This window comes from Marmota marmota, unplaced genomic scaffold, assembly GCF_001458135.2.
Source record: "Marmota marmota marmota unplaced genomic scaffold, marMar, whole genome shotgun sequence".
Taxonomy (NCBI): domain Eukaryota; kingdom Metazoa; phylum Chordata; class Mammalia; order Rodentia; family Sciuridae; genus Marmota; species Marmota marmota.
Genome location: NW_025999964.1, coordinates 821782 through 848140, shown reverse-complemented (window position 1 = coordinate 848140; position 26359 = coordinate 821782). Strand labels below are relative to the sequence as shown.

The window sequence follows — 26359 nt, the reverse complement described above, 5'->3', positions numbered from 1 at the left end:
GCCTATAACCCCAGCAACTTGGGAGGCTGAAGCAAGAGGATCAAGAGTTCCAAGCCAGCCTCAGCAAAAGCGAGGCACTAGGCAACTCAGTGAGACCCTGACTCTGAACACACCCTTTGTTACAGAAGGGCCTCAAATCCAACAATAATGATAATAATAATAATAATAAAACACTTGATCCAATTTTTAAAAGGGGTAAAAAGCTGGGTGCTGTGGCCCACACTGGCCATTCCAGCAATTCAGGAGGGCTGAGGCAGAAGGATCAGAAGTTCATAGTCAGCCTCAGCAACTTAGCTACACCCTGTCTCAAAATTTAAAAAGAAATAAAAAGGGCTGAGGATATAGCTCAGTGGTTAAGTGACCCTGGGCTCAATCCCTGGTACCAATAAATAAATAAATAAATAAATAAATAAGCACAATAAAGTATCATAGCTATTAAAATGACTAAAATACAAACAGTGACAACACTGAACATTAACAAAAATGTAGAGAAACTTGCTCACTCACACACTGCTGGTGAATGACAGCTCGGCAATTTCTTCAAAAACTAAACATGCAACTACCTTATGACCCAGTGGTTGTATTCCTGGGCACTTATTCCACAGAAATGAAAACTTTTCTTCCCACCAAAACCTGTACTTGAATGTTGATACCAGCTAATTTTATGATAGACCAAAACTGGAATCAACCCATGTATACTTCAATAGGGGAATGGCTAAATCTACCTGGAATAGTACTTAGTATGCAAAAGGAAACAACTATTGACACAAGCAGTAATGTGGATAAATTTCCAGGAAATTATACTGAGCAAAAATAGTCAATCACCAAAAGTTATTTATAACGTGATTCTATATAAATGAGGCTTTAGAAATGAAAAACAGATGAGCTGAAGTCCAGGGTTTGTGACCCAGCAGGAAATGGCTACAAAGGGACCACTAGGGACCTAGACCTGCCTGGGGGACCCAACTGTGCAGAAGTTAACACACACTCAGCACAGGTGGGGCTGGGGGAGTCGGAATTAGATCAGGGACCCTATCGAATCAATACAGCTTGAGATCTTTCATTTGAGCCTACAATTATCTCAAAAAATTTTTTTTTAAATATTTAATTTTTTAGTTTTAGGTGGACACAATATCTTTATTTTATTTTCACGTGGTGCTGAGAATCGAACCCAGTGCCTCACACATGCTAGGCGAGCACACTACCACGTGAGCCACATCCCCAGACCCTCAAAAAAAAAATTAATTTTTTCAATTTGAAACATTTGACTAGGTTGTCCAATAATGCAATCTATGGCTTCAGACGTGTGTCTTCTCTCTGTTGGCAACACAAACCCTCTCTGCTGTCTGAAGTGTTCTCTCCATTTCTGTCAGCATGGTTATCCTAATGTGCTACAGAATATTTACTCCTCCTCCCAACAGCTCCTTAGTACCCACTGACCTTCCCTTCCCACCTCTCCCTACACTCTTCCAGGGTGAGGATGCCACCATTCCACCCTCTTCTTTAAGGTCAACTTTTTAGCTTCCACATATTTAGGGATTTTTATGAAGGCCTCATCACCTAGGCATGATCCATCCCGCTTACTCAATCTGCAGTCCCAGAGGACCACATTGGGAGGTCCAAGTTTCTCATCAGGGCTTGGTCTTTATGGTGACCAGCCCCCTCCTGAAGCCATCCAGGTCATCACCTAAAACTGTGCCATTAGGTGCTCCTGTCATTCAAGAAATTCTAAGGGAGAGCTTGGGAGGCTGAGGCAGGAGGTTTGCAAGTTCGCTTGGTCGGGCCGCGTGCGTACTTGGGAAAACCCACTTGGCTGAGGACCCGTGTGCTTGAGCAGGCCACCCCTGACTTCCTCCGCGAAACGCACTTTTTGTGTGGTCGCCCTTATCGTGGTGGCACAACTGCGAGGCTAGGGGGAATTTAGTTGCGGGTTTTAAGAATTACTGCGGATAAGCCAAGATTCAGCCATGAGTTAATTCCGGTTACTAAACAGTTACCTTGGAGCGGAGACTGCAAGGGTTGACCCCGGGGGTTGCAGTGACTGAAGGATACTCACTTCCTGGAATCCTCAGATGATATCTGCCCCTCGGGAAAAGATCTAGTGCAAGTTAAGAGATTCTGAGGACCTTTAGAAGGTTTCCCAGTCAGTCTTTTAGGCAGGGGACGCAGCTAATCTACGCTGGAAGAGAGCTAAGAGCCTTAGTCCACTGGACAGGTGATTACTTTACCGTGCCCCCTACCTGTGTTCCCGCTAATTCCTGAATGCAGCAGTGGTTGATGTGTGTGGGTGCGGAAGCTCTGCTCTTTGATGTCAACACGCGTGTGCACACACAGGTTCCCCAGTGCCTAGGAGGACAAAGCTTAAGTAAATTATGAGGGGAACTGATTGAATTCTGCATATGTACAGTGAAGCTGATAAGCAGTATTTATTACTGAAAAAAAAAAACAAAAACGTGTGTATGTTTCAGATCCTTGGCAGGCCTAGAGTTTGCAGAGTGAGAACTGGGAAGTGGACCTCTGGAAGCATGAATACAGTAAGTGTCCCTGGTCAATGCCATTGTCTTTTTCACTTTATACCTGTTTTCTCTGTGCCTGGTTTCACCTACATCAGTATTGACTTCTGATCTGATTTCCTTCTTCCTAGTGGTGGTCAAGAGAAGGAAACAGGTGAATGCCTGTTGGGCTTAGTGACTTGGGATGGAGGTCATGCTCGTTGGAGAACCATCCTTAGAGGACACATGGGCTCTAAGGAGCATCTCTTTTCTTCTGAGCACCTGCTCAAAACAATTCAGAGTCAGCAACTTATTCCCCTGACTGCCCTTTGATTTTCAGGTCTGAAGACTAGAGGACATAAGTTGCAGAAATCATTGTTCTTACAGTTAGTTTTGCCCTGAATTGAGCTGTGTAAGAGTTGCAGTGTTCCCTTATCCCTCACTGTCTTTGAGTGGTCTCACTCTGTCTGTGCCTGTGGGGTACAGCCACTGGCTAGGCTCACCACCCCTCTTTGGGCCTCCACCTTTTCTGCCCTGATCTTCCATGCCCTCTCCTTGCCCCAGTTTATAGTACCTGGAATGTACTTTTTTCTTTTCTCATCCTGGAATGCCCCAAGTCATTTCCTTGCTAATTATTTATATGTGTTTGATAGTTCAAATTCTGGAACTCACTACTAGGAATAAAATCAAATCTTTCCTGATTCTGAAGCAAAGGGCACCCAGAGAGACAGTCACTTCCCTTGGGGTGTTCGTGCTGTGTGGGGCTGTGTGGCTCTATAAGAAGGAGGGCTGGGGATGTAGCTCATTTGGCAGAGTGCTTGCCTTGCATGCACAAGGCCCTGGGTTCAATCCCCAGCAACACCAAAAAAAAAAAAACTAATCTGGGGCTGGGGACGTGGCTCAAGCGGTAGTGCGCTCGCCTAGCATGCATGCGGCCCGGGTTCCATCCTCGGCACCACATACAAATAAAGATGTTGTATCTGCCGAAAACTAAAAAAAATAAATATTAAAAAAAAAAAAAAGAAGAAGAAGGACCTGCCCTCAGATCATGGTGGTGGTGGGGATCCACATTGGAGTAGGCCCTTTAGCCAGGTGCACCTGTTTTCCCAGCTTCTCAGGAAGCTGAGGCAGGAGGATCACTTGGGCCCCAGTAGTTCAAGGCCAGCCTGGGCAACATAGTGAAACCTTGTCTCAAAAATAATAATAAGAATAATTAATTCAATAAGTGTTCTGATAAACTATCAGCAGGTGAAGGCAGAGAGCGAGAGATGCTTAGTTTCTGAGAAGTGCTCTGGGAAGCCACTGGTAGGGAGGGATGTTTGGTCCAGTAGGTCTGGCCCCCTCCCTCTGGCCCATGAGGTTGCTTTCAGTGAACACTGCTGCCACCTGCTCCCTGGCTTGGGTTGGGAATGGCCCTGCAGCCCTGGGCTTGCTCTCTTTTCGAGCTTTACCACCTTTGCAGGCTTTTCATCCAAAGCAGCCATGTGGCCATTATTGAGGCTCCCATTGTGGTGTCTGTTCCTCTTGCCTGCCACAGAGCAGGATAGGGTTGTATGTGGGGTTTGGGGAGAGCTTCATTTGATTGCTACATCACAGAAGCCACGTGCCACATCCTGTAAATTAAAGGACATTTGAAGATTTCCAGCAGCTTTCAGCCACAGCTGCAAGTCAGGCCTGTCACTGGGGGGACTTCCCTGAGGAAAGAGTGGGTGGTGAGGGTGTGATATTAAGTTCAGGGGACCCACAGAGAGAGCAGCAGGTCAGTCCACGCCCTGGTGTGTGACTAGAACATTTCTGGGACAAGGACCAGCTGACCTTAACGTGGTCTGTTTGCTTGCTTTGGAATGCGCTTTGTTTCCAAGGTAGCCTTATCAGGGTTTCTGACCAGGTCTCCTCTGGTGGAAACAGCCCTGGCCCCAGGTTTCTGGCGTCTGACCCTTTGAGCTGTCATCTGCACGTGGCTGGTGCTCCCCTGAAGGTCGCCCAGCCTGGCTGGAGGTCTGTGTCTGCAGCACTGTGTGTCACTGGTGCTGCTTTGAGGTCATGCCACCTGCACTCAGGGTTTACCGTGCACCGGTGTCTTCCAAAGAAAGACTGTTGTCTCGGCTTGTGCCAGGCGGAGGGCCTCAGTCAGGGGCGTCGAGAGCCCCTTGGTGTGTGTGTGGCTTCCTGAGGGTATATGCACACCCACTTGAAATAAGTGGACACTGGGTTCTGCTTATTTTGTTCTTTGGCACCAAGGATTAAATCTAGAGGTGCTTAATCACTGAGCCACATCCCCCAGTCCTTTTTTTATTTTGAGACAGGGTCTCTCTGACTTGCTTAGGGCCTTTGATAACTTGCTGAGGCTGGCTTTGAACCTGTGATCTGCCCGCCTCAGCCTCGAGTCGCTGGGATCACAGGTGCCACTGTGCCTGGCTCCTGAGCTGTTTCTAAAGTTTGTGTTAGGAATTTTCTAACCCGCCTTCAGGTGGAGCCCTTACAACGCCACCCTGTCTCCAATGGACAAGTGCTTTTTGAGGGAAGTTGCAGATATCAGAACACTTCACCTGTGTGTCCCTTTTCTGCCTGTTCCTTTCTTCTAAGGGACAAGAATGTCCTTTCTTGCAGTCCCGTCACCGAAGACATCCAGGAAAGGTAATGAAAAGCCTGGTGCCATCCAGTGCCCAGCACACAGCCAGCTTTTCCAGTTGTTCCCGCCTGTTCTTAGGTGGCTGTGTCCTGCCCACTCACACATCATGGTGGGTATTGGGTGTTTCCATTCCTCCTCTGTGTACTCTGTGGGCTCTGTGACCTGAGTATGGTCTGAGTTGTGCTGTGTGCGTTGGATTGCGCTGTCCTCCACAGCTGATGCAGGAGCTGGAGGGGACTTTGGATCAGGGACAGCCCTGCAGTCAGCACGTGGCCTGTGGGTCTTGCACAGAGCTTGTGTTGGTCCTCCCCAGGATCACTGGGCAGCAGTGTGCAGCCACGCAGTGCTGTTGTTCCTTCTACCCTGATTACCCTCCCTCGTCCTTAGCCACCTCAGAAGACAGGACATGAGCGGGTTCTTCCCTCAATTGCCAGTTTTGAGAAGCACTTGGTTGTGTCACATGATGCCACTGCAGCAGGGGTTGGTGGTTCCTTTTTCTGTGAATGTCAAGGCAGGCTGCACTCTGCTGTGATCTTTTAAAAGCCTGTCACTGTTGTGTGTGGCGCTCAAATTGTAAGCATGACCAGTGGGGAGTCCTGGTGAGCTGGTCCTGTCCCTTTGCTGGGCATGTCTTCCTGATGCTTGCTTGTGGCCTGGTGTCCTGGCTCACTTCACTTTCTCTTTCACACTCCGGCCAGCCATGTCCTGAGTGCTTTGTTCCTTTTAGTTTTATTTAATTTTGCAATGCTGAGGATTGACCAGGAGTTGCTTATGCTGGGTGAGGACTCCACCATTGAGCCACGCCCCTAGCCCTGTTCATTACTGCTCGTAGTCCTTTTGGTGGACACAGCTAGGAGAGAGAGAGAGAGAGAGAGAGAGATAGATAGATAGATAGATAGATAGATAGATAGATAGATAGATGGAGCTACTTGACCACTGAGCCACATCCCAGCCCTATTTTGCATTTTATTTAGAGACAGGGTCTCTTTGAGTTGCTTAGTGCCTTGCCATTGCTGAGGCTGACTTTGAACTCATCCTCCTGCCTCAGCCTCCCAAACTGCTGGGATTACAGGCATGCATCATTACTTCCAACAGAAATATATCTTTAAAACATGAGTTTGGGCTGGGATGTAGCTCAGTGATAGAGCACTTGCCTAGGTTGTGCAAGGTGGAGGTTTTAATCCCCAGAACCAAAAAAAAAAAGCATCAAGAGTTTAATCCTAATTTAAAATTATACCAGGCATGGTTGCTCGTTTGGAATCCCAGTGGCTTGGGAGGCTGAGGCAGGAGGATCACAAGTTCAAAGCCAGCGTCAGCAACTTTGCTTCCTCTTGTCACGCACCCTGGATACTAATTCCCATTACGAGAGCTCACAATAAAAAAGGGCTAGGGGGGCTGGGGATGTGGCTCAAGCGGTAGCGCGCTCGCCTGGCATGCGTGCGGCCCGGGTTCGATCCTCAGCACCACATACAGACAAAGATGTTGTGTCCGCCAAATACTAAAAAAAAAAAAAGTAAATATTAAAAATAATTAAAAAAAAAAAAAGGGGGGCTAGGGATGTGGCTCAGTGGTTAAGCACCCCTGGGTTCAGTCCCTAGTACCAAATAATGATAATTTAAAATTACATGGTTTTATTTCATTTCTTTGATTCTTCAAATTTGTCTCTTTTATATCTTAAAGTTGGCCTTCTGTATCTGTAGCTTTTTCAGGTTCAACAAAGAATCAGAAATATTTGGAGAAAAGATTGTGGCATATTGAACACGTACAGATTTTTTTTTCCTAATCATTGGTAACAACTACTGCATAGGAATTACACTGTGTTAGGTGCTATGAGTGACCTAGAGATGACTTAAAGTATATGGGGGACGTGTGCATGCAGATATTTTGGTATCTTTGGGGGTGGGAGTGATGGTGTCCTAGAACCAGTTCCCAGAGGCTGATGGACAGCTGCCCTGGGCATGATTTGTTTTATGCTGACGTAGATGTAAAATGGCAGTAGTGAAGTTAAAACATTACACTACCACTAATAAAACTACTTAGTGATATTTTGGAAAGTCGTGATTTTTAAAGTTCTTTTGCTCCTTAGTATATATTCCCCTTGGGACAAACGGTTGAAGTACTGCATTTAAAAAGTCCCTTAACAAATATTCCTTTCTGTGGTTATGTTGCCCATTTGATATGCAATTAAGTTTGTTTTCAGATTTAGATTTTTTTGGTTTTACATCTTAATTTCATGTACAAAATTACATGGTCTAAAAGTTAGGACTATACAATCTACATTCAGAAAACCTCTCCTGCCAGGCACAGGCTGCACGCCTGTGATCCCAGCAGCCCTGGAGGCTAAGGCAGGAGGATCACAGGTTTCAGACCAGCTGCAGCAACATAGTGAGACCGTGTCTCAATAAAAAAAAAATTAAAAGGGCTGGGGATGTGGCTCAGTGGTTAAGTGCCTGGGGTTCAATCCCTAGTACAAAAAAAACCCAACCAACCAACCTGCCCCAAGTCCTTCCTTCCTAAGGATAGCCATTGTTAACACATGGGGTTGGGGTGGTGGCTCAGCCATAGAGCGCTCGCCTAGCACATGCAAGGCGCTGGGTTCTATCCTCAGCGCCACATAGAAATAAATGTATTGTGTCCTACTACAACTAAAAATATATTCAACTAAAACATATAAATATATATATATATATTTTTTTTTTTTTTTTTTTTTTANGACCTGTTTTCACTTGCAGGGCAGATTTCACCAGGCTGGGTGGCATCTGCACCTCCTCTCCAGAATATTCTTGAGCAGCAAAGGGGAAGAGCAAAGCTCAAGAGCAAAGCAGACATTCTCACTGCAAAAGTTTCAGACTCCGCTTTCTCCCTGGATTTTTTTTTTTTTTTTTTTTTAAGTGAACACACACCCTGCCTCGGTTTCTTGTATGTCTTGCATGCAGCGAGTGCCCACTTCTGGGTCTGTTCCTGGTGGGGTCATCTGGTTCAGTGCCTTTCCACATTCCCTATTGTGGGCATGGTGCCAGAGGACACTGGTATTCCTGTGAGTTTGGATTTTTTGTGAGGATGACATGGTGGAAATGGTATCTTGGAGTAGTCTCCACTTATGTGTTTCTATTCGAATGATAAAATGAAAACAATATACTAGATTGGGTGTATTAGTAGTCGGTACCTTTGAATTCATTGAATGCAAGTTACAGTGAGGCCAGCGGACGCGGCAGTGGGAGGCTGTTGCCCAAGTCTTCAATAGAGGATGGCACATTCTCCTGCCAGTCAGAGCTTGTCATTTCTTTCTTTCTTTCTTTACATATTGCAGTACCAGGGATTGAATCCAGGGGTGCTCTGTCACTGAGCTACATCCATAACCCTTCTTATTTTTTATTGTGAGACAGGGCCTCACTAACTTGGCCAGGCTGGACTTGAAGTTGGGATCCTCCTGCCTTACCCTCCTGAGTAGTTAAGGTAATAGGCATGCACCACTGGACTTGGCTAAAACTTTGAAACTAAGAAAATGTAAGAAGAATGCTACAATTTGGATTTTGAGTGCCTCCTTTTCTGCCTTTTCCCCTCCTCTGCCTTTGGTCTGTACTTGTGCTGAGTGGGCCTCTGGCCTAAGGCCTAGCCAGCCCTGGAGATGGGAGAGGAGGCTGGGGCTATGGGCTCATGTTCTGAGAGGAACCCTTTCCTCACCAGTGGGCACCCCGCTGTGAACAGGTGTTGGTCCAAGAGGAGGGCCCTTGGAAGATGATGGGGCTGTGGGAGTGAGCCCTCCTGCGTGGGGTTTGTTCCCTTTTAAAAAGGACCCCAGTGAGCCCCTGGTTCCTTCCACCACAGGATGGCACAGTGAGTAGGAAGCAGCCCTCGCCTGACACTTGAGGCCTGGAGCCTATGATCTTGGACAGTTCTCCAGAACCATGAGAAGTGAACTTCTTGCTTGTGCACCTCTCGGTCTGTAGTCTTTTGATTGGCCGAGCAGACCAGGAGAGTGAGGCTACTGTGATGGCGGCCACCTGGTGCCCTTCTGTAGGCAGCCCAGACTGTCTTCTGCGTGGATGGCGGCCCTGTTGGGAGATCCACTCACATCGGCTGTGTTGTTTGTGCTTTGCACCTCGTGGGCCAAGTACCCTGTGGCTTTGATCGGTCGCCCTGTTGTCGTGTTCTTGCAGTGCCGGGGTCAGACCAGGCCCTACCGACACGCTAGGCGGCACTCCACTGTTGGGCGCCTCTGCAGCCCCTTGTCCCTTTGATTTTTATCAAGGCAGAGCCCCTTTCTGTGGGCTCTTTTTTGTATTGCATGCTTCACAGTGTTTTACCTTTAGCTCAGCTGTCCACTGGGAGTTGATGGGGGGACAGTGTGTACTGGATGTAAAGGGTGATATTTTCCACAGAATGATCTAAGCATTTGTCCCTTTGTGTTCTCTTTTTTGTGGGGCTGCTGGGAGTTACCCAGGATTGATTAAACCCAGGGGTACTTAACGACTGAGCCACATCCCCAGCCCCTTTTATTTATTTTTTATTTTGAGACAGGGTCTCACTCAGGTGCTGAGCTTGCTTGAACCTGTTATCATCCTGCTTCACCCTCCCAAGTTGCTTATCTGATTCATTTATTTTTATTTGGTGCTGAAGATTGAACCCAGGGCCTCACATATTCGAGGCAAGTGCTCTACCGCTGAGCCACAACCCCAGCCCCTCATTTTCGGTTTGACATGGGGACTTGGCTTGTTGCCCAAGCTGGCCCAAACTCTTGACCTTGAGTAAACCCCCCCATCTCAGCCTCCCAGGTAGCTGGGACGGCAGGTAGGCGCCACCACGGCTGGCACACCGTTTGTCTTGTCTCAGGCTCTGGTCCAAGGTCGGGCTCTATCTGGTGACGCCTTCTCGCTGGCAGAGCCTAGGCTTTGCAGAGCACTGCATGGCAAGAGGGACAAGAGAGAGCCCTGGCCAGACTGGCCTTTATAGCTGACCCCGGAGATGACCATTAATCCATTAATCGCATGAGTGGATTAACCCTTTTGTGAGGGCAGAGCCTTAATCACCTCTGCAAGGTGCCACCTGGTCCCACTCTGTGCTCTCGTAATGGGAATTAGTATCCAGGGTGCGTGACAAGAGGAAGCAGCCGTTCAAGCCAGAGCGTTGTCCTGGCACCGTTTATTGCAAGGTCCTGCCTTCTGAGTGCTCTGCAGTGGGGCGGGGGGGAGGTACCCGTCTCACCCTGGGCTCCGTCTGTGTCGGTCTTTTAGCCCTGGCACCTGGGCCATGGTGCCTAGTGTTTGTAGTTTTATAAGTGTTTTAAAATCTTTTCAGTTTTAGGTGGACACAATATCTTTATTTTATTTTTACGTGGTGCTGAGCATCAAACCCAGTGCTTCACACATGCTAGACGAGTGTGCTACCACTTGAGTCACATCCCCAGCCCTTAAAATCTTTTTTATCTTGAAATATAATATAGAAGCTGAAACTGTGTAAAATAACTGTATAGCTCAGAGAATTACCATAAGGCACACATAATTGGTTCTTGGGTCAAAAAATAAAACCTGATTGCTAGGCACAGTGGCACACACCTGTACTCCCAGCTACTCAGGTGGCTGAGGCAGGAGGATTGCCAAATTGAGACCAGCCTGGGCAACTTGGTGAGACCCTGTCTCCAAGAATACAAAGGTATGGGGGTGTGGCTCTGTGGTAGAGCACCCCTGGGTTCAGTCCCCAACACCTGAATGAAGGAGAAAAAGAAACATACCCACCCCTTTATGCCCTCCTGTGCCTGGCCAGGTTTGCTGCCTGTGCTCCTAGCACACTGCCCAGCAGCCTGGCTTATGGTACTACCTGCAATTTCCCTGTATCATTTTATGCCTGAGCTCAGCACCTCTGAATACTGGTCAGGGCTGCTCTGGTTTTTCATGACCTTCCGTCTCCTCTTTCACAGGCTTTATTGTCCCACTGCCTCCCACGGACACGACTTGTTGAGGAAGCTGGCTTCACTTGGGTTTCCCATGTCCAGACGTGGCTGTGAGGGTCCTTGGGGAGGTTTAGTGCCCCTCTGTACTGTGGCCCCTGTGAGTCGGCAGTCGGGTCGGGAGGCAGGAGCACTCAGGCTGACTTCTGGTGAGAGAGTCCTTCTCAAGGGTGTTATGTGCTCCAAGGTGTCTTTTTCTTTCCTTTTTTTTTTTTTCTCCTAATCCTTTTTATTTTTTATTTTGAAACGACCTCAATAAGTTGCTCAAGCTGGCCTTGAACTTTGCCATTCTCCTGCCTCAGCCTCCTGAGTAGCTGGGACTCCAGGTGTGGCCACTGTGCCCGGCTCCCTTCAGCATTGGCAGCTGCTGTTGCCCACGCCCACACGTGTCAGCCCACAGCTCCTGCGGTGCTGGCCCAGTCAGTGCTTCTTTATATGAGTTGACCTTTTGTAAGGAGAGACTTGTCCCCTTGCCCACTGATGGTGAACTGAAAATAAATGTTTGATTCTTTAAATGTTTCCAAACAATCTTTTTTATTTATTTATTTATTTATTGTTTTGATGTTGATTAACCTGTGTTTTGTTCATTTATTTGAATGCAGTGCTGAGAATCAAACCCAATACCTACACATCCTAGGCAAGCGCTCCAGCACTGAGCCCCAGCCCTAAAGAACCATTTTCTGCCATCCTCCAGAGGTGGCTATGTGTGTTTGACACCCTTGACCAAGTGTCAGCTCTGTGTTACCGCAGCAAACACCTGAGATTTTGGAGGTTCAAGTCTGCGATCCATCGGACTGTCCCAGTGGTATGGCCTCTGGTGAGGGTCTGCCAGGTGGCTGTGGCGCGGGTTGTGGTAGCTCAAGCAGGGAAGCAGAGAGAGGCTGAGACTGGAGTCCCACAGGCCCCTCGAGGGCATGTCCTCAGTGACCTGAGGACCTGCCGCAGTCTGGCTGGGCACAAAATAACCGAGCCACCACACACCTTGTAGATTCAAACAGCAACTCTTTATTCTTTCTCAAACATTCATGCAATGTCACTGCAAATGACCTGGGTCCAAGGCAAGCCCATCTCCACAATGGAGAGTCCTCCCTCTAAGCAGCATGGGGTAGGCTGACAAGGAAATTGCCATGCGTCATTCCTACTTGGCTATGGCTCTCAGCAATAGCTTGTTTTACTTTGTTTTTTCTTTTTTTTTTAAGTAGTGATGAATTTTTTCCCTTTACTTGGTGTTTTTGTTATGGTGATGTAATGAATAGCTGCTCATTTTAAAAACACTGGGGAATAGGGAAGAAATGCAAAGAGCACCCACCTGCCCAGGTCTTCTACCCACCATCAGCGCCAGCTGTCCTGGGCACCCTCCTGCCCAGCTATTGTGCACTGTGCCCACTGATGGCAGTTCTTCCACATCCTTTGTGCTTGGAAGCCAGTTTGGCTGGGTATAAAACTCTTTTTTTCCCCTTTAATGCCTTAACTATGCTGTTCCCTCGTCTTTTAGTGTGAAGCAGGGCTGTCGACCATGAAGCTTTTGTTTTCTTTCCCTGTGAGTGACTGAGAGCCCAAAGGATTTCTTTTCTTTTTTTCTTTTTCTTTTTCCAAGTCTGCTGGTTTTGCTAGAGTATATTTCAGTGTAAATCTCCAGGATGGGTTTTCACATACCCTTTTGATATGTAGTTTCACGATTTTTATCTCAGGAAAGGTTTCTAGTTTTTAGTATTTTCCTATCTCTTTCCTTTTCTGGGAGATGGGTATTCTGTTTTCTTGTTGGATTTTCTTTATCTATCAAAGTAAGCTTTCCTCTCTGTTTATTTATTTATTGGTGCCAGGGATTGAACCCAGGAGTAATAACCACTCAACCTTAGCCCCTTTTTGCGTTTTATTTAGAGACAGGGTCGTGCTGAGTTGCTGAGGCTGGCCTTGAACTTGCAGTTCTCCTGCCTCAGCTTCCCAAGCTCTGGGATTACAGGCGTGGCCACCATTGGCTGTTGTTTTTTACTGACAGCCCCACCCTACCCCTGCCACTTCCCCCTCCAGTACTGGGATGGAACCAGGGTCTCATGCATGCCAGGCAGGTGCTCTACCACTGAGCCACATCCTGATCCCAGCTGTTACTGTTTAGAGCTATTATTTTTTTGGTGGTGGTGGGAGGGGTTGTTGAGGATGGAACTCAACACATGCTAGGCAAGCGCTGAGCCATATCCCCAGCCCTTTTTATTTTGAGACATGGTCTCCCTAAGTTGCTGAAGCTGGCTTTGAACTTATGGTCCTCCTGCCTTGGCCTCCCAATTTGCTGGGTTTACAGGTATGCACTACCACACCTGGCTTTTTTAGAATTTGGAGATGCTAATACTGTTTTTCAAGGAATGTGTTGGTTTTCTCTGAGATGCAGTTTTATTTTCATAGTTATTTGTGCATTTGTGCCTAAGTGTCTATGATGACGCCCTGGGTATTGGTGATTCCTGTCTCCAGTTTTTTCTCTAATCAGTCTGTGTAGATCTTTTTCAATTTTGTTGATCTTTCAAAAGAACTAGTGTTTGCCTTCATTAATGTTTGTTTTTTTTATTATTATTTCATGATTCTTACATTATTAAAAAAAAAACTTCCTCTCTGCCTATTTTGGGGTTGGATTTGCTGTACTTTGTGATTTCTTCACCACCTTGTTTATAATAAAGAATTGTTATATATTTGAAAATATTTTGGAGTTTTCCAGATGCTGTGCTGCTGCTGTTTTCATTCACTTCCGGGTCGTGGGACCGTTCTTTCTGACTTCAGTTCTTTTCAACACATTAGTTTCATTTTGTCATCTGCCTTCGTGTGTGGGGCACACCTGTTGCGGTGTGGTTCTGCTGGTCATCTGAAGATGGTGCTGTCCAACTCCTATCTTCTCATGCTGGCTGAACCCTGAGTGGAGTGCTGAATTCCATCTGCCTCTGTTGGGTGGGCCTGCTCCCCTCTGCTTGGGCCAGCCTGCAGGTGTGTTTGAAGGCCTGTGGCACGGGGGTCCATGTGTGGGGCTGTGTGCCCTGGGCGGCGGACCCCACTGTGATCATGTGCGGCTCCGTGTGTGAGAGAGAGAGAGACTGGGGATTGGACCACTGAGCTCCCTTCCAGCCCTTTTTATTGTTTGTTTTGATTGATTGATTCTGCAGTGCTGGGGATTGACCAGGGCATGGGGCATGCTGGGTAAGTGCTTGGCCACTGGGCTGCGTCCCCAGCCCTTATTTATTGTAAGAGAGGCCCCTGTGGTCGCCAGGCTTACCTGGAGCTTGCATCCTCTTGCCCGTGCCTCCTGGAGGCTGGGGTCCTTCTGCTGTGCTTCCCTTTGTCCTCGGCGTTGCCTCTTTCCATCCTTGGGTTTTAACCTGTTGGCGTCTATGTTTAAAAAGTGCTTCTTGTAGGCAGGCAGCGTGTACTTCCTCATCCACTCTCTGCCTTTAGAAGAAAACTGTATCTGGTATAATGGGCCCACAGTGCATTGTACGTATTTAAAGTGCAATTCTGATCTTTGCGTGTGCACGGGCAGCTGCTGTGTCCATGACGTGTAGTCTGCAGGGACGGGTGCTGGTTGGGCTTGCGTGAGGACGGCCGGCCTTGTCCAGAGCGTGAGCATGCCCATCACCCGTCTTCTAAAGCGACCCGCCTGGCCTTTGGTCTGGCTGCTTCTACCCAGTGTAATTGTGGGAGTCGTTTGTGGTGTTATTTCAGTAGCTCATTCTTTTTTCTGTGTAGTAATCCATTCAGTGGAGGTGACCCATTTGTTCTCCAATCTGGGGGTATTGTATAAAAGCTGTGTGAAATTTGCACGCATAGCTGACTTTTTGTAGGTCAACACCTGGATGTGGAATGGCTGGGTTATGGGATAGGGGTCAAGCAAAGACCGCTGGGTAGGTAGGGCCCAGAAGTAGGCCATGAACGCGGACACCTGGCTTTCAGCCAGCTCCTGAGGGGACTTGGTGGAAAGAGCATGGTCTTGTCCACAGGGTAGAGCAGTTAGATTTCTTGTGCAAAAAAACAAACCCGGACCCTTCAGAGATGTAGGGTGAGCTGTAAGGCTTATGGGGGTGCTGCCAGGAAGAGCAGTGGCACCAGGTCAGACAGCTTTCTTGGCCAGGACCCGGAAGCATCGTCCACAGAAAGCAAACTGGTAGGCTGGATTGGAGCAAGGACTTTTGCTCTTCAGCATTTAGCAGGAGAGTGCAAGGTGGGGTGCAGGGGTGCAGATCACAGGTCGCCAGTGAGCGCACAGCGGGTCGGGGTTTCCCTCTGATTTCCACTCTGGTCTTCACTCTATCTCTGTGTTATTTGTTGGGGGTTTTCTGTGGCTGAAGTCCTAACACACCCCTGTGACTTACCAGTCCCCCATACACTTGGCGATTGGCTGGGTGTGTGGGTGCCACCCACCTGTCACTGCAGCCACCCATGGTTTCCACTTGTGTGTGTACTGCAAGCTGCTCAGGAAATTGTTTGAAGTAGTTGTTTATATTGTAGAGACATTGTTGAAAATGGTAAAAATTCCCCTTTGACCTATCTGTCCACAGTTTACCGTGTAAATACCTCTGAGACTTGCCTTGGTCACAGGTGGGCTGCAGTTGCTCTGTGCTTCTTGAGGCTTACTTTTAAACTTCATAAGACCCTCTTGCTTCGGCCTCCAAAGTAGCTGAGGCTAGCAGCACATGCCACTGCCCCCAGCCTCCATTTGTATTTCCTGCTTTGTGTAAATCTAAATTTCCATCTCTGATCATTTTCTTGCTCCTGAAGAACTTTTTTTCTTTTTCTCCTCAGTTTTGATGGATACAATACTTTATTTTTTTGGTACCAGGGATTGAACTCAGGGCACTCGACCACTGAGCCACATCCCTAGCCCTATTTTGCATTTTATTTAGAGACAGGGTCTCACTGAGTTGCTAACTGCCTTGCAGTTATTGAGGCTGGCTTTGAACTTGGAATTCTCCCATCTCAGCCTCCGAGACGCTGAGATTATAGTCGTGCGCCACTGCGCCCAGCTTCCTGAAGAACTTTCTATTGCTCATTTTTCAGGTATGCTAATGGTAAATTATCTCAGCTGTCAGAGTGTTTCTTCCTCCTTAATTTTTAAAAATTGTGGTGGAATGTACACACATAAAATTCTCCCTCTTAATTCTTCTGGCATCTATAAATCAGTGGCTTTAACGAGCTCAGAGTATTGTGCGACCATCAGCTCTGTTTCCAAAACTGGGCCTTTTGCACCCAGAACCACCTGGTGCAGAGGAGCATCTGCTGGTCACCAAAGGCCAGCTTGCTTTCCCTGGGCACAGCGTCCTTGGAGCTCCCCCCTTTGAGTTGGATCGCATGCCAGAGGGGTGAGGGACAGGCAGGTGGCCTTCCTCTGGGGTCGTGGTGAAGAGTGCCGCTGGGAGCACACGTGTGGGGCTGAAGTTCCTAGAGCACTACCAACTTCCTTCCACCTCTCGGGAGCCGTGAGTGGGGGGGGCTCCTCTTGTCCACAGCCTCCAGCACTTTTCTTTTTTAAAAAAGTAGCAGCTGTGCAGTGGCCTTGTGGCTTTCTCTCAGGTTTTCCTGGTGCCTGGTGAGGTGATGTTGACCGTCTTCCTCCGGGCTTGCTGGTCACCTGTGTGCTCACCTTCTGGTCTACCTTTGACCTGGGCTTCGGTTGGGTCTGCAGCTATATGTTCTGGATATCAGCTATTGTGTCTGCGGCTTCAGATCTTCTCACTCATTGCCACTGACCTTCAACTGCAAATGTTCCATTTTTCATCTGTGTAAATTCTTTTTTATTTATTTTTTAGTTTTCGGTGGACCCAGCATCTTTATTTTACTTTTTACGTGGTGCTGAGGATCGAACCCAGCACCCCGCGCATGCCAGGCGAGCGCGCTACCGCTTGAGACACATCCTCAGCCCCTCATCTGTGTAAATTCTATTTGGACCTTTTTAAAAAATTTCTTCCATTCTTCTCATTTTAATAACTCACTTCCTCAAACGTTGGGTGTCCTGATGTTCTTGTCTACTGATTTGGTCTGTTTGGACCCAGGCCCTGCCTTGAGCTTCCGGCATGCCTGGCAGTCTGTGTTTGGCGTCAGCTTTTTAACTGAACTTTATTGGGTGCAGGATTTTTTAATACCACATTAAATACCTCTGAGACTTGCCTTGGTCGCAGGTGGGCTGCAGTTGCTCTGTGCTTCTTGAGGCTTACTTTTAAACTTCATAAGGGTAGCTCCCAAGTGGCTTTGCAGGCCCCACTTCCAAGCCCATGCCCTTCTGAGGCCTGCGTTTCTGTCGGGGGGACCCCCCTGTTCACAACCCTTGCTCCTGCTGTCCCACTTGATCTTCACATTGGCTCTTCACAGGTGGCCTCCTAACACGGGTCAGTGCTCAGTGGTGTGGCCGCCCTGTGGCTCTCTTCGCTGTGTAGCTCCTTCCCAGCGCTCTGTCCCCAGGCCCAGCTGGGCTGCTCAGCAAGACCACCAGGCTCTGCTCGCGTGCCTCAAGTGCCAAGCTGGGACCTTGCAGGCTCATGTCACCGGTGTGGCACGTCTGTGACCACCATCCTGTGCTTGCTCCCATGAGTGCCTGGAAGGCCTGTGCGGGGGTCCCAGGTGCCTGGGTGTTCCCGGTGGGGGAGGTGAGCCTGGACGGCTCTGCTGCGGCCTGGGTGAGAACTCACTTCCCGCTGCGCTCTTCCTCTGCAGTGATTTTATTTATTCCTGAGAAGTCTTTCCACAAAAATTTTAGACTCTGCTTATTGGCTACTGCACAAAAGCATTGCGATTTTGATTGGGATTATGATGAATTTATAGATCAATTTGGGAAAATATTGATGTCTTACCAATGTTGAGTTTTCTTATCCATGAATCTGGCATATTTCTCTTTATTTATTTTTAATTTTCACAGCCATGTTTTGTAGTTTTCACATTTTAAACATTTCTTTCTCAATTTCATAATTTTTGCATATTATATATGCAATTTTTAAAATCGCATTTCCCATTTGCTTCCTGTGTATTAACCAAGTGTCTTGTGACTTTCCAAACTCACTGTGCTGGGCGTAGGCTCCTTGTGATGTCTCGCCTCCTAACTTTGGGTGTGGGTGCAGGTCTGCTGCTTCCTTCCTAGCCCGCCTGCCTTTGTCCCTTCTCACAGCTCTGAGCTCTCGCGGCAGTGTGACACTGACCAGGTGCCAGGCACCTGGCGGAGGCCCCTTCCTGGCACTGGAGGCTGCTGGCTGTGCCTTAGCAGGCTCACTGCTTCTCGCCTGGCGTGGTCCCTCTGCCTCGGGTTGAGCACCAGGTGCGGTTTCTGCCTCTATTGAAGTGACCTCTGTTCACCCTCCTCACGGTGAATTATTTGTGCAGGTTCCGCCCACCTGGCTGCAGCCATTTGACTCACCCTGGGGCTTTCCTCGAGTGGCTTCCCCTGTGGATAGGAGTGCCCTGTGGGGCCCTCACTGCCTAAACCAGCTTGAGTCCTGGCTGCCCCATAGCTCCCCTCTGGCCCTGCTCCTGCTGCCACCTGTGAACGTCTGTCAGTCAGTCTCCAGTGAACCCTGCCTGCCTCCTGGACCGTCTGCCTCTCCTGCCCTCTCGTGGCACCTCAGGTCCGCCCCCTCGAGACTTGCCTAGAAGGGTTCCTCTTTGAGTATTAAGTGAGCCTTGCGGCCTTGGAAGTACCTACTTGGTCACCTTTTATCATCCTTTTTGTTAGAATGTTAAAAGGAATTGTGCCTTTATTTATTTTCAACATTTACTTGTAGATGGACACAGTGCCTTTATCTTACTTATTTGTTCTATAACACAGGCGCTCCGCCACTGCGCCACAACCCCAGCCCCTGCATTTGTCTTTATTAGTCTGTGATCTTGAGTCTTCTACTTTTGGAGGTCTCCCATGTGCCAGTGTGGACAAGAAGTGGGCCCCACCCTGGAACCAGGCACAGTTGTTCCACAGCAGCTCACACCTCGTACCCCAGGCAGGTCAGGTCGTCTCACCTGGCCTGTAGTTGACAGTGGCCAGTTTCTCAGGCCCCCTGCTGCCCCTGAGGGCATGTTGTCCTGCTGGGTCCTGTTGGGGCTCCTCCGTGGCTCCCTGCAGGGCGTGTGCAGCTCGCACCAGCACTCCACTCCTCTGTGGCTGCAGGACGAGCCTCGTAAAGGAGGCGATGGACCTGGATTGCTTCTGCTTTGTGGCGCATCCCACTGTTGCGAGCCTCCCTGGGTACATCTGGTTGAGCACCCGCATCAATCCTCTTGGTGTCTGGGAGTGGGGTGCTGGTAGAAACCTGACTTGTAACTTTAGTGGGGTGGGGACAGGGGATTGAACTTGGGGACACTCGACCACTGAGCCACATCCCCAGCCCTATTTTGTGTTTTATTTAGAGACAGGGTCTCACTGAGTTGCTTAGGGCCTCACTTTTGCAGAGGCTGGCTTTGAACTCAGGATCCTCCTGCCTCAGCCTCCTGACCTTCTGGGATTACAGATGTGCACCACTGTATTTTAAGTGTTTTCTTCCGTGGTGCCAGGACTTGAACCTGCACCTCCTGTGTGCTGAGCACACTTGATGACCAGGCCCTATCCCTAGCCTATGTTTTGGGTTTGATCTGGCTGCTCTGTGCCTCTGGTGTCACGGGGGCCTTCTGCTGGTGAGGCTGTCAGGTCTTGTTGACCTGGGGTGCTTTGTGGCCCAGATACCCTGCTTGCCCTAAGGGTTTAGTACTGTCACTCAGGACGTGGCAGTCTGGAAACCAGGGGATGTGGCTCCTGCAGCCAGGGAGTGGGGCTTGCCCTGGGCGGCGTCCCTGAGAACCCTCCCACTACTGTGCTGGGCTCTGGAAGGGCTCTGCCTGCCGCCTCTGGGCCCATTGCTGCTTTTTACACTTCCACTCCTGCCCGCCACACCTCGTCACCCTTTGCAGCTCCACCCTGCATGGTCGGTCTCCACGCTTTCACAGGCTAGTGGACCGTCTTAGGTCTGAAGGGTGCGGGCTCCTACGTCTGGGTACAGTGAGTCAGTTTCACAGAGCTCAGCCTTCAGTCTGGGTGGCCCTGGTAAACCCAAAGGTGAGAGTGAGCTCAAGCGGAAGGTGACCCCTTCGTGCCGGGGCTTGCCACCCATGGGCCTGAGCTCCACCTGCTGTGTGTGCACTGCGCTTCTTCCTTGGCGGAGCAGGTGCTGGAGCTGTGGGGGGGGCTTCGGGGTGTCGGGAACAGGTTTCTCCTGCCTCTCCGTCCGTCCGGAGGCCCATGTATTCACACCAGTGTGAACTTGAAATGCTTTGTTTCCTCTGTGCTTAATTTGTCCTCTCTTATAGGACATGCAGGAGGGCTGTGTGTGCTGTCGAGGTGGTGGGGACCCTGACTTCAAGACCCGCAGCCAGTCTCCCCTGTGCAGACGAGCGTCCCCACGGCCAGGCCCGCCGCAGCAGAGCCCCAGCGCGGAGCACTCACAGGAACAGCCTAGAGACGGAACGGCTGTGACAGGGTGACAGTGATGCTGGGCCGGCGTGCAGGGGCACTCAGACCAGCTCTCCGTTGACCCGAGACACTAGCATGAGGAAGGAGCTGGGGTAGTTATGGTTGGCCATGGAGGACAACCAGGACTCTCATCCCAGAGGGGACAGTGATTGTGTTTCTGGCAAAATAAGTTTCAAAATAGAGGAGGAAGAAGACGATCCAGTTCCCAGCTGCTGTTTGGAAGGAGTGGGCTTTCAGGGTGAGCGGGAGGGCGTGAGGCACACGGACAGTGGGGAGGAGCAGGCGGAGGGCCGGGCGGGTGGCCCCTGCTTCCCTGCCGAGAGTGAGGATGGCTGCGGGGCCCTGCTCTCCCAGTACAGCAGCACGCTGTACAGCGTGGCCATGGAGGCCGTGGCCCAGAGCCTGCTCTCCAGCCGCCACATCAGCTCCAGGAAGAAGTCGCCGGCGTGGAAGCACTTCTTCATCTCCCCCCGAGACAGCACCAAGGCCATATGTCGGTACTGCATGAAGGAGTTCAGCAGGGGCAAGAACGAGAAGGACCTGAGCACCAGCTGCCTCATGAGGCACGTGCGGCGGGCGCACCCCACCAAGCTGGCGCAGGAGAACGGGAGTGTGTCCGCCAGCTCCTCCCTGCCCTCGCCCTCGCTCCTGCTTCCTCCGCAGCCCGCGGACGTCGGGGACCTGGCCTCCACCCTCTCGCCCATCAGACTTGCCCACAAGATGGCAGCTACCATCCCGTCCCCTGACCGCATGCAGGAGGAGCCCGTGTCCATGGTCTCTTCTGAGGTCTCTGATGTGCCGGTCACTGAGAAATATAGCAGAGAGGAGGCCCTGGCGGGGTCATCTCCCCACCTTGCCCCACTCCACTACGACGAGACTGCAGAGGGCGTGGCGGAGAGAAGCCTTCGCCTTCCCAGGAGCACATCGGGGTCCAGGAGGAGGTCGGCCGTCTGGAAGCACTTCTACCTGTCCCCGCTGGACAGCTCCAAGGCCGTCTGTGTGCACTGCATGAATGAGTTCAGCAGGGGCAAGAACGGGAAGGACCTGGGCACCAGCTGCCTCATCCGGCACATGTGGAGAGCACACCGCTCCATCGTCCTACAGGAAAATGGGGGCGGCTCGGGCATCCCGCCCCTGTACCCCACGCCCCCCACCCTGCTGCCCACCCTGCTGCCTCCAGACAGGGAGCCGGACTCCATGTCGTCCTCTCCGGGAAAGCTGGTCCCAGAGTGCCCCTCGGCCTCCTCGTCCCCAGACAGGCTGGCTGAGGACCTGCCTGGGGACGCACTCGGCACGGACGTGTCCGTGCTGTCATCCTCCGAGGACGTGGGCGAGGCTTCTATGGGTGCCTCTCCTGAGAAGCAGCAGGCCAGCGGGTCGAGCCCCAGGAGGTGCGAGCCTGGTGCTGTCTTCCAGCAGAACAAGAAGGTCATGAAGAGGCTGAAGTCGGAGGTCTGGCACCACTTCTCCCTGGCCCCCACGGACAGTCTGAAGGCCGTGTGTCGCTACTGTGGCTGCGTCATCAGTCGGGGGAAGAAGGGGGATGTGGGCACCAGCTGCTTGATGCGGCATCTGTACAGACGCCACCCCGAGGTGGTCGGGACCCAGAAGGGCTTTCTGGGTGCCAGTTTGGCGAACTCTCCATATGCCACTTTGGCTTCTGCAGAAAGCTGCTCCTCCAAGACGCCTGCCCTGCCAGCCGTGGTCAGGAGGAACCACCAGGCCGTGTTTCCCGTCAGCAGTAAGAAGACCTCCAAGCTGTGGAACCACTTCTCCGTCTGCTCTGCAGACTCCACCAAGGTGGTGTGTCTGCACTGTGGCCGGACCATCAGCAGGGGCAAGAAGCCCACCAACCTGGGCACCAGCTGCCTCCTGAGGCACCTACAGAGGTTCCACGGCCACGTGCTCAAGGCCGATGTCCACCCAGAGACCACCCTGTCCCGCTCTCCAGGAGTCCGGGGACCACTGAGCACAGAGTTGTCGGGCACGTCCTCCTTCGATGACCCCAGTGAGAAGTTCTATGACTCTCACCCAGTTGCCAAAAAAATCACCAGCCTGATAGCAGAGATGATCGCACTGGACCTCCAGCCCTACTCCCTTGTGGACAGCACTGGCTTCAACAGGCTGCTGGGGTACCTGAGGCCCCAGTACTCCGTGCCCCCGCCCTCCTACTTCTGCAGCACGGCCATCCCGGGCATGTACGACAGCGTGAAGCAGATGGTCCTGTCCCAGCTGAGGGAGGCTGAGAGTGGCATGGTCCACTTCACCTCGGGAATCTGGACGGGCACCCAGAGCCGTGAGTACCTGACCCTCACTGCCCACTGGGTCACCTTCGCATCCGCGGCCCGCCCGCACTGCGAGGACCACCACTGCTCAGCACTTCTGGACGTGTCGCAGATTGACTGTGACCATGGCGGTGGCAGCATCCAGAAGCAGCTGGAGTGCTGGTGGGAAGCCTGGGTGACATCCATTGGCCTGCAGGTGGGCATCACGGTCACTGACAACCCGAGCATTGGCAAGACTCTGACCGAGGCGGAGCACTCGAGCGTGCCCTGCTTCAGCCACACGGTGGACCTGATCGTGAGTGAAGCCATCAAGAGCCAAAGGATGGTGCAGAGCCTACTGAGCGCCGCCCGAAAGCTGTGTGAGCGTGTCCAGCGCTCTCCCACGGCCAGGGAGAAGTTGGCTGCGCTGCAGCGAGAGTATGAGCTGCCACAGCACCACCTTGTCCAGGACGTGCCGTCCAGGTGGAGCACGTCCCTGCACATGCTGGAGCGCCTGCTGGAGCAGAAGAGGGCCATTAACGAGATGTCCATCGAGTGCAGCTTCAGAGAGCTGATCAGCTGCGACCAGTGGGAGGTCATGCAGTCCGTGTGTCACGCACTGAGGCCCTTTGATGCTGCCAGCCGGGAGATGAGTGCCCACGTGTCCACTCTGAGCCAGGTCATCCCCATGATCCACATCCTCAGCAGGAAGGTTGAGATGCTCTTTGGAGAGACGATGGGCATCGATACTATGCTGAAGTCGCTGAAGGAAGCCATGGCGAGCCGCCTGTCTGCCACCCTCCACGACCCCAGGTACGTCTTTGCCACGCTGCTGGACCCTCGCTACAAAGCCTCCCTGTTCACGGAGGAGGAGGCGGAGCAGTACAGGCAGGATCTAATCAGGGAGCTAGAAATACTGAATTCTACCTCAGAGGACACAGCCGCCTCCGATGGCTGTGACTCAGGGCCCCCGTCGAGAGATTCTGGCGGAGGGGAGAGCCTGTGGTCGCTGGTGGCCAAGGTGGAGGGGCGAGAACGGCGGGAGAGGCTGCCAGAAGACATGGTGCTCGCCTACCTGGAGGAGGAGGTGTTGGAGCACAGCTGTGACCCACTTGCCTATTGGAACCTCAAGCGGTCATCCTGGCCTGGGCTGTCCACTTTGGCTGTCAGATTTTTGGGCTGTCCCCCAAGTACCGTCCCTTCGGAAAAGCTGTTCAGCACGCCCACAGAGAATGGCAGCTTTGGCCAGCCCCGGCTCATGATGGAGCATTTTGAAAAACTTATCTTTTTGAAAGTGAATCTTCCCTTGATCTACTTTCAGTATTGAACTCACGACGGAGTCGCCAGACCAGACGTGCTCTTGGCAGTGCTGGCTGTGACCCGCCCAACAGGGCCAGGTGGGACACCAGGCCAGCATCCGGGGCCACCCACCGGCTCGCACCGTAACGTCACACGTGCCTTACTCCTGTCGGGCCAGGGCGCAGCGTGTTGGGAGTCCACTGGAAGCAGCCCGTCTCGTCGGTTGTGAAGTGGGGTGATCAGGTTTTAATTCATGACTGCAGCATTTTTTAAAAGTTAGGGGTCAGAAATGTGTGTTCCTGGAATGGAGATAAGATGTAAACAGTTTTATCCTGTAGGCTTTTTATTCAATTGTGTAAAAACCATGAATCAGGTACTGTATTTTAGCTAAATATTGCTTTAATTGCAACAAAACAGCTTTTGTGGCTGTGAAATGAAACCTGTAAATAGGAGGTGGAGCTTAAGCCATCCTGACTGAGCAGTTTTAACTGCAGGCTCTAAAATGTGTCGAGGAGTGGAGAGAATATTCTGGAAGCTAACTGTTTACCACAGAGACAAAGCGTTTGAAAACAAAACTGTACTTGGGTGACTCACGGAGTGTGCAGTTGCAGTGACGTGGTCACGGACACGTTCCGTTTCAGGTCTTTGCATTCAGGGTTGCACGGTCCGTTCATTCACTCAGAGGTCCCCGACTGTCTGTCCTACTCCTTGAGATCAGAGTCCCGTGTGTGTCCATGCTAAGGATTCAGCCAGTGCAGAGCGTGGCAGTGCAACAGGGGGCCCGTTGACCGCGTCTGGCGCCTCTGACTGAGCGTCCCTGAGCAGTGGAGCTCTGTGTGCGCTGACCCAGGTGCTGGGACCACGGCCGGGCCCTGGAGGCAGTGGTGACCAACGGGGCGTCTGGCAGGCTACAGTGGTGAGGCTAGCCTTAGGCGTTTAGATTTTTCTTTTTTTTATAGTAGGGAAGATTCAGCCATCACTGGGGTATTTTAGAATCCCAGGACATCAGAGTGAAATTATCAGTTGTCAGATTCAGTTGTCAGTGTTTGCTTTAACATCTGAAAAAGGTTCCTGTTCTACGTCACTTCAGACCACTGGGTGCTGTGGGTGAGGCGACACGCTCCTCTGCCATGGCCCCCTAGGAAGCTGGCCCCCTAGGAAGCTGTCCTTCTGTTGAATACTGTACCTTTGCTCGCTCTCAATTCGAGTGGACTGTGCTTTAGTGTATTTATAAATGATGGATTCAGTTTCTGAAATTAAACTTTTTATTTGCAGTTTTCCAGTGCTGGTGGACACAGGCTCTTTATTTGTAGGGCAGCCGCACAGGTGTGCTCCTTGTGGGTCAGGGCACAGAAACCATGGCCCCTGGCGGTGGACACGGGGCAGAGGGATGGGTTCCTGCAGGAGCGTTTGAGGAGGTGAACGCGATGGCAGGAGTGTCAGTGGCGTGGCCTCGCACCCGTCCACGGGTCCCACTGCCGTTCCAGGTGGTGTTCCCGTGGTTTGCTGGCTCCCTGCAGTCCCCCCCTCTGGCTCCAGGCAGGAAGGAGGGCTGAAGGCTCCTGGTCAGCAGTGTCCACAGCTGGCTTGCCACCCCATTCTTCTTGGCATTATGTTTTGAAGGTAAGAACCTTAGAATTTGGGGGTATTGAGCTCCAAGGGTCCCCCTCTAGAGCAAGGCAGCCCAGGGAGCTGCTAGGATTGCATCCCGCCCTAATCCAGCAGGTTGGGCCTCCCGTCTGCAGGGCTGGCCCCATTCACCTGCACGTGTCCCTGCTCAGACAGAGCCGGGGGTCTAGGCAGGAATGGCGGAGTGCCACCTGCGTTTTCAGGTGAAGTTTCGTGGACCATGGGGTGCAGCTCTCTGCTCAGAATTGCCCAGGCCTGTCCTCAGGCTGAGAAGTGGCCCCAGCTGGAGCTCTTGTGGGGCTGCTCTGCCTTGAGCTGGTGCCTTCCACCCAGTGCTCAGAGCTCTCGCCTCTTCTGCGCCGTCTGTTGAAGGGCTGTGAGCCACAGTTGGTGTAGGGACGGGAAAACAGCAACAGCAGTCCGTCCCTGTGCCAGTGACACTGGGAGTCTTTATCTCAAGTGTTGCATGCACGGCCAGTGGGTGTGGCAGAAACCTGGCACCCGGGCTGGCAGTCCTGCAGGAAGGTGAGGACCGGCACTGTTGGGCCCGCTGAGCACATAAACAGGAACCCAGGCCGTCCCCACCCCAGCTCTCCACTCAAACCCGAACTGTGGGCCGTTGGTGACACTGTGGGCCGT

General features: G+C 51.2%; 1 protein-coding gene across 1 annotated transcript; it reads left to right on the top strand.

Annotated features, from left to right (window-relative positions):
• The first annotated feature begins 1766 nt into the window (after window positions 1-1766).
• On the top strand, window positions 1767-25373 carry Zbed4 (zinc finger BED-type containing 4). The gene is made up of 3 exons (XM_015506916.2): window positions 1767-2215; window positions 2469-2534; window positions 20366-25373. Exon 3 carries the CDS (start codon window positions 20637-20639, stop codon window positions 24117-24119), a length of 3483 nt encoding a protein of 1160 aa, XP_015362402.1. The 5' UTR covers window positions 1767-2215; window positions 2469-2534; window positions 20366-20636; the 3' UTR covers window positions 24120-25373.
• The last annotated feature ends 986 nt before the right edge of the window (window positions 25374-26359 follow it).

Coding starts and splice junctions, on each gene's coding strand:
- Zbed4 (XM_015506916.2), top strand. CDS start 20,637: ATGGAGGACAACCAGGACTCTCATCCCAGAGGGGACAGTGATTGTGTT.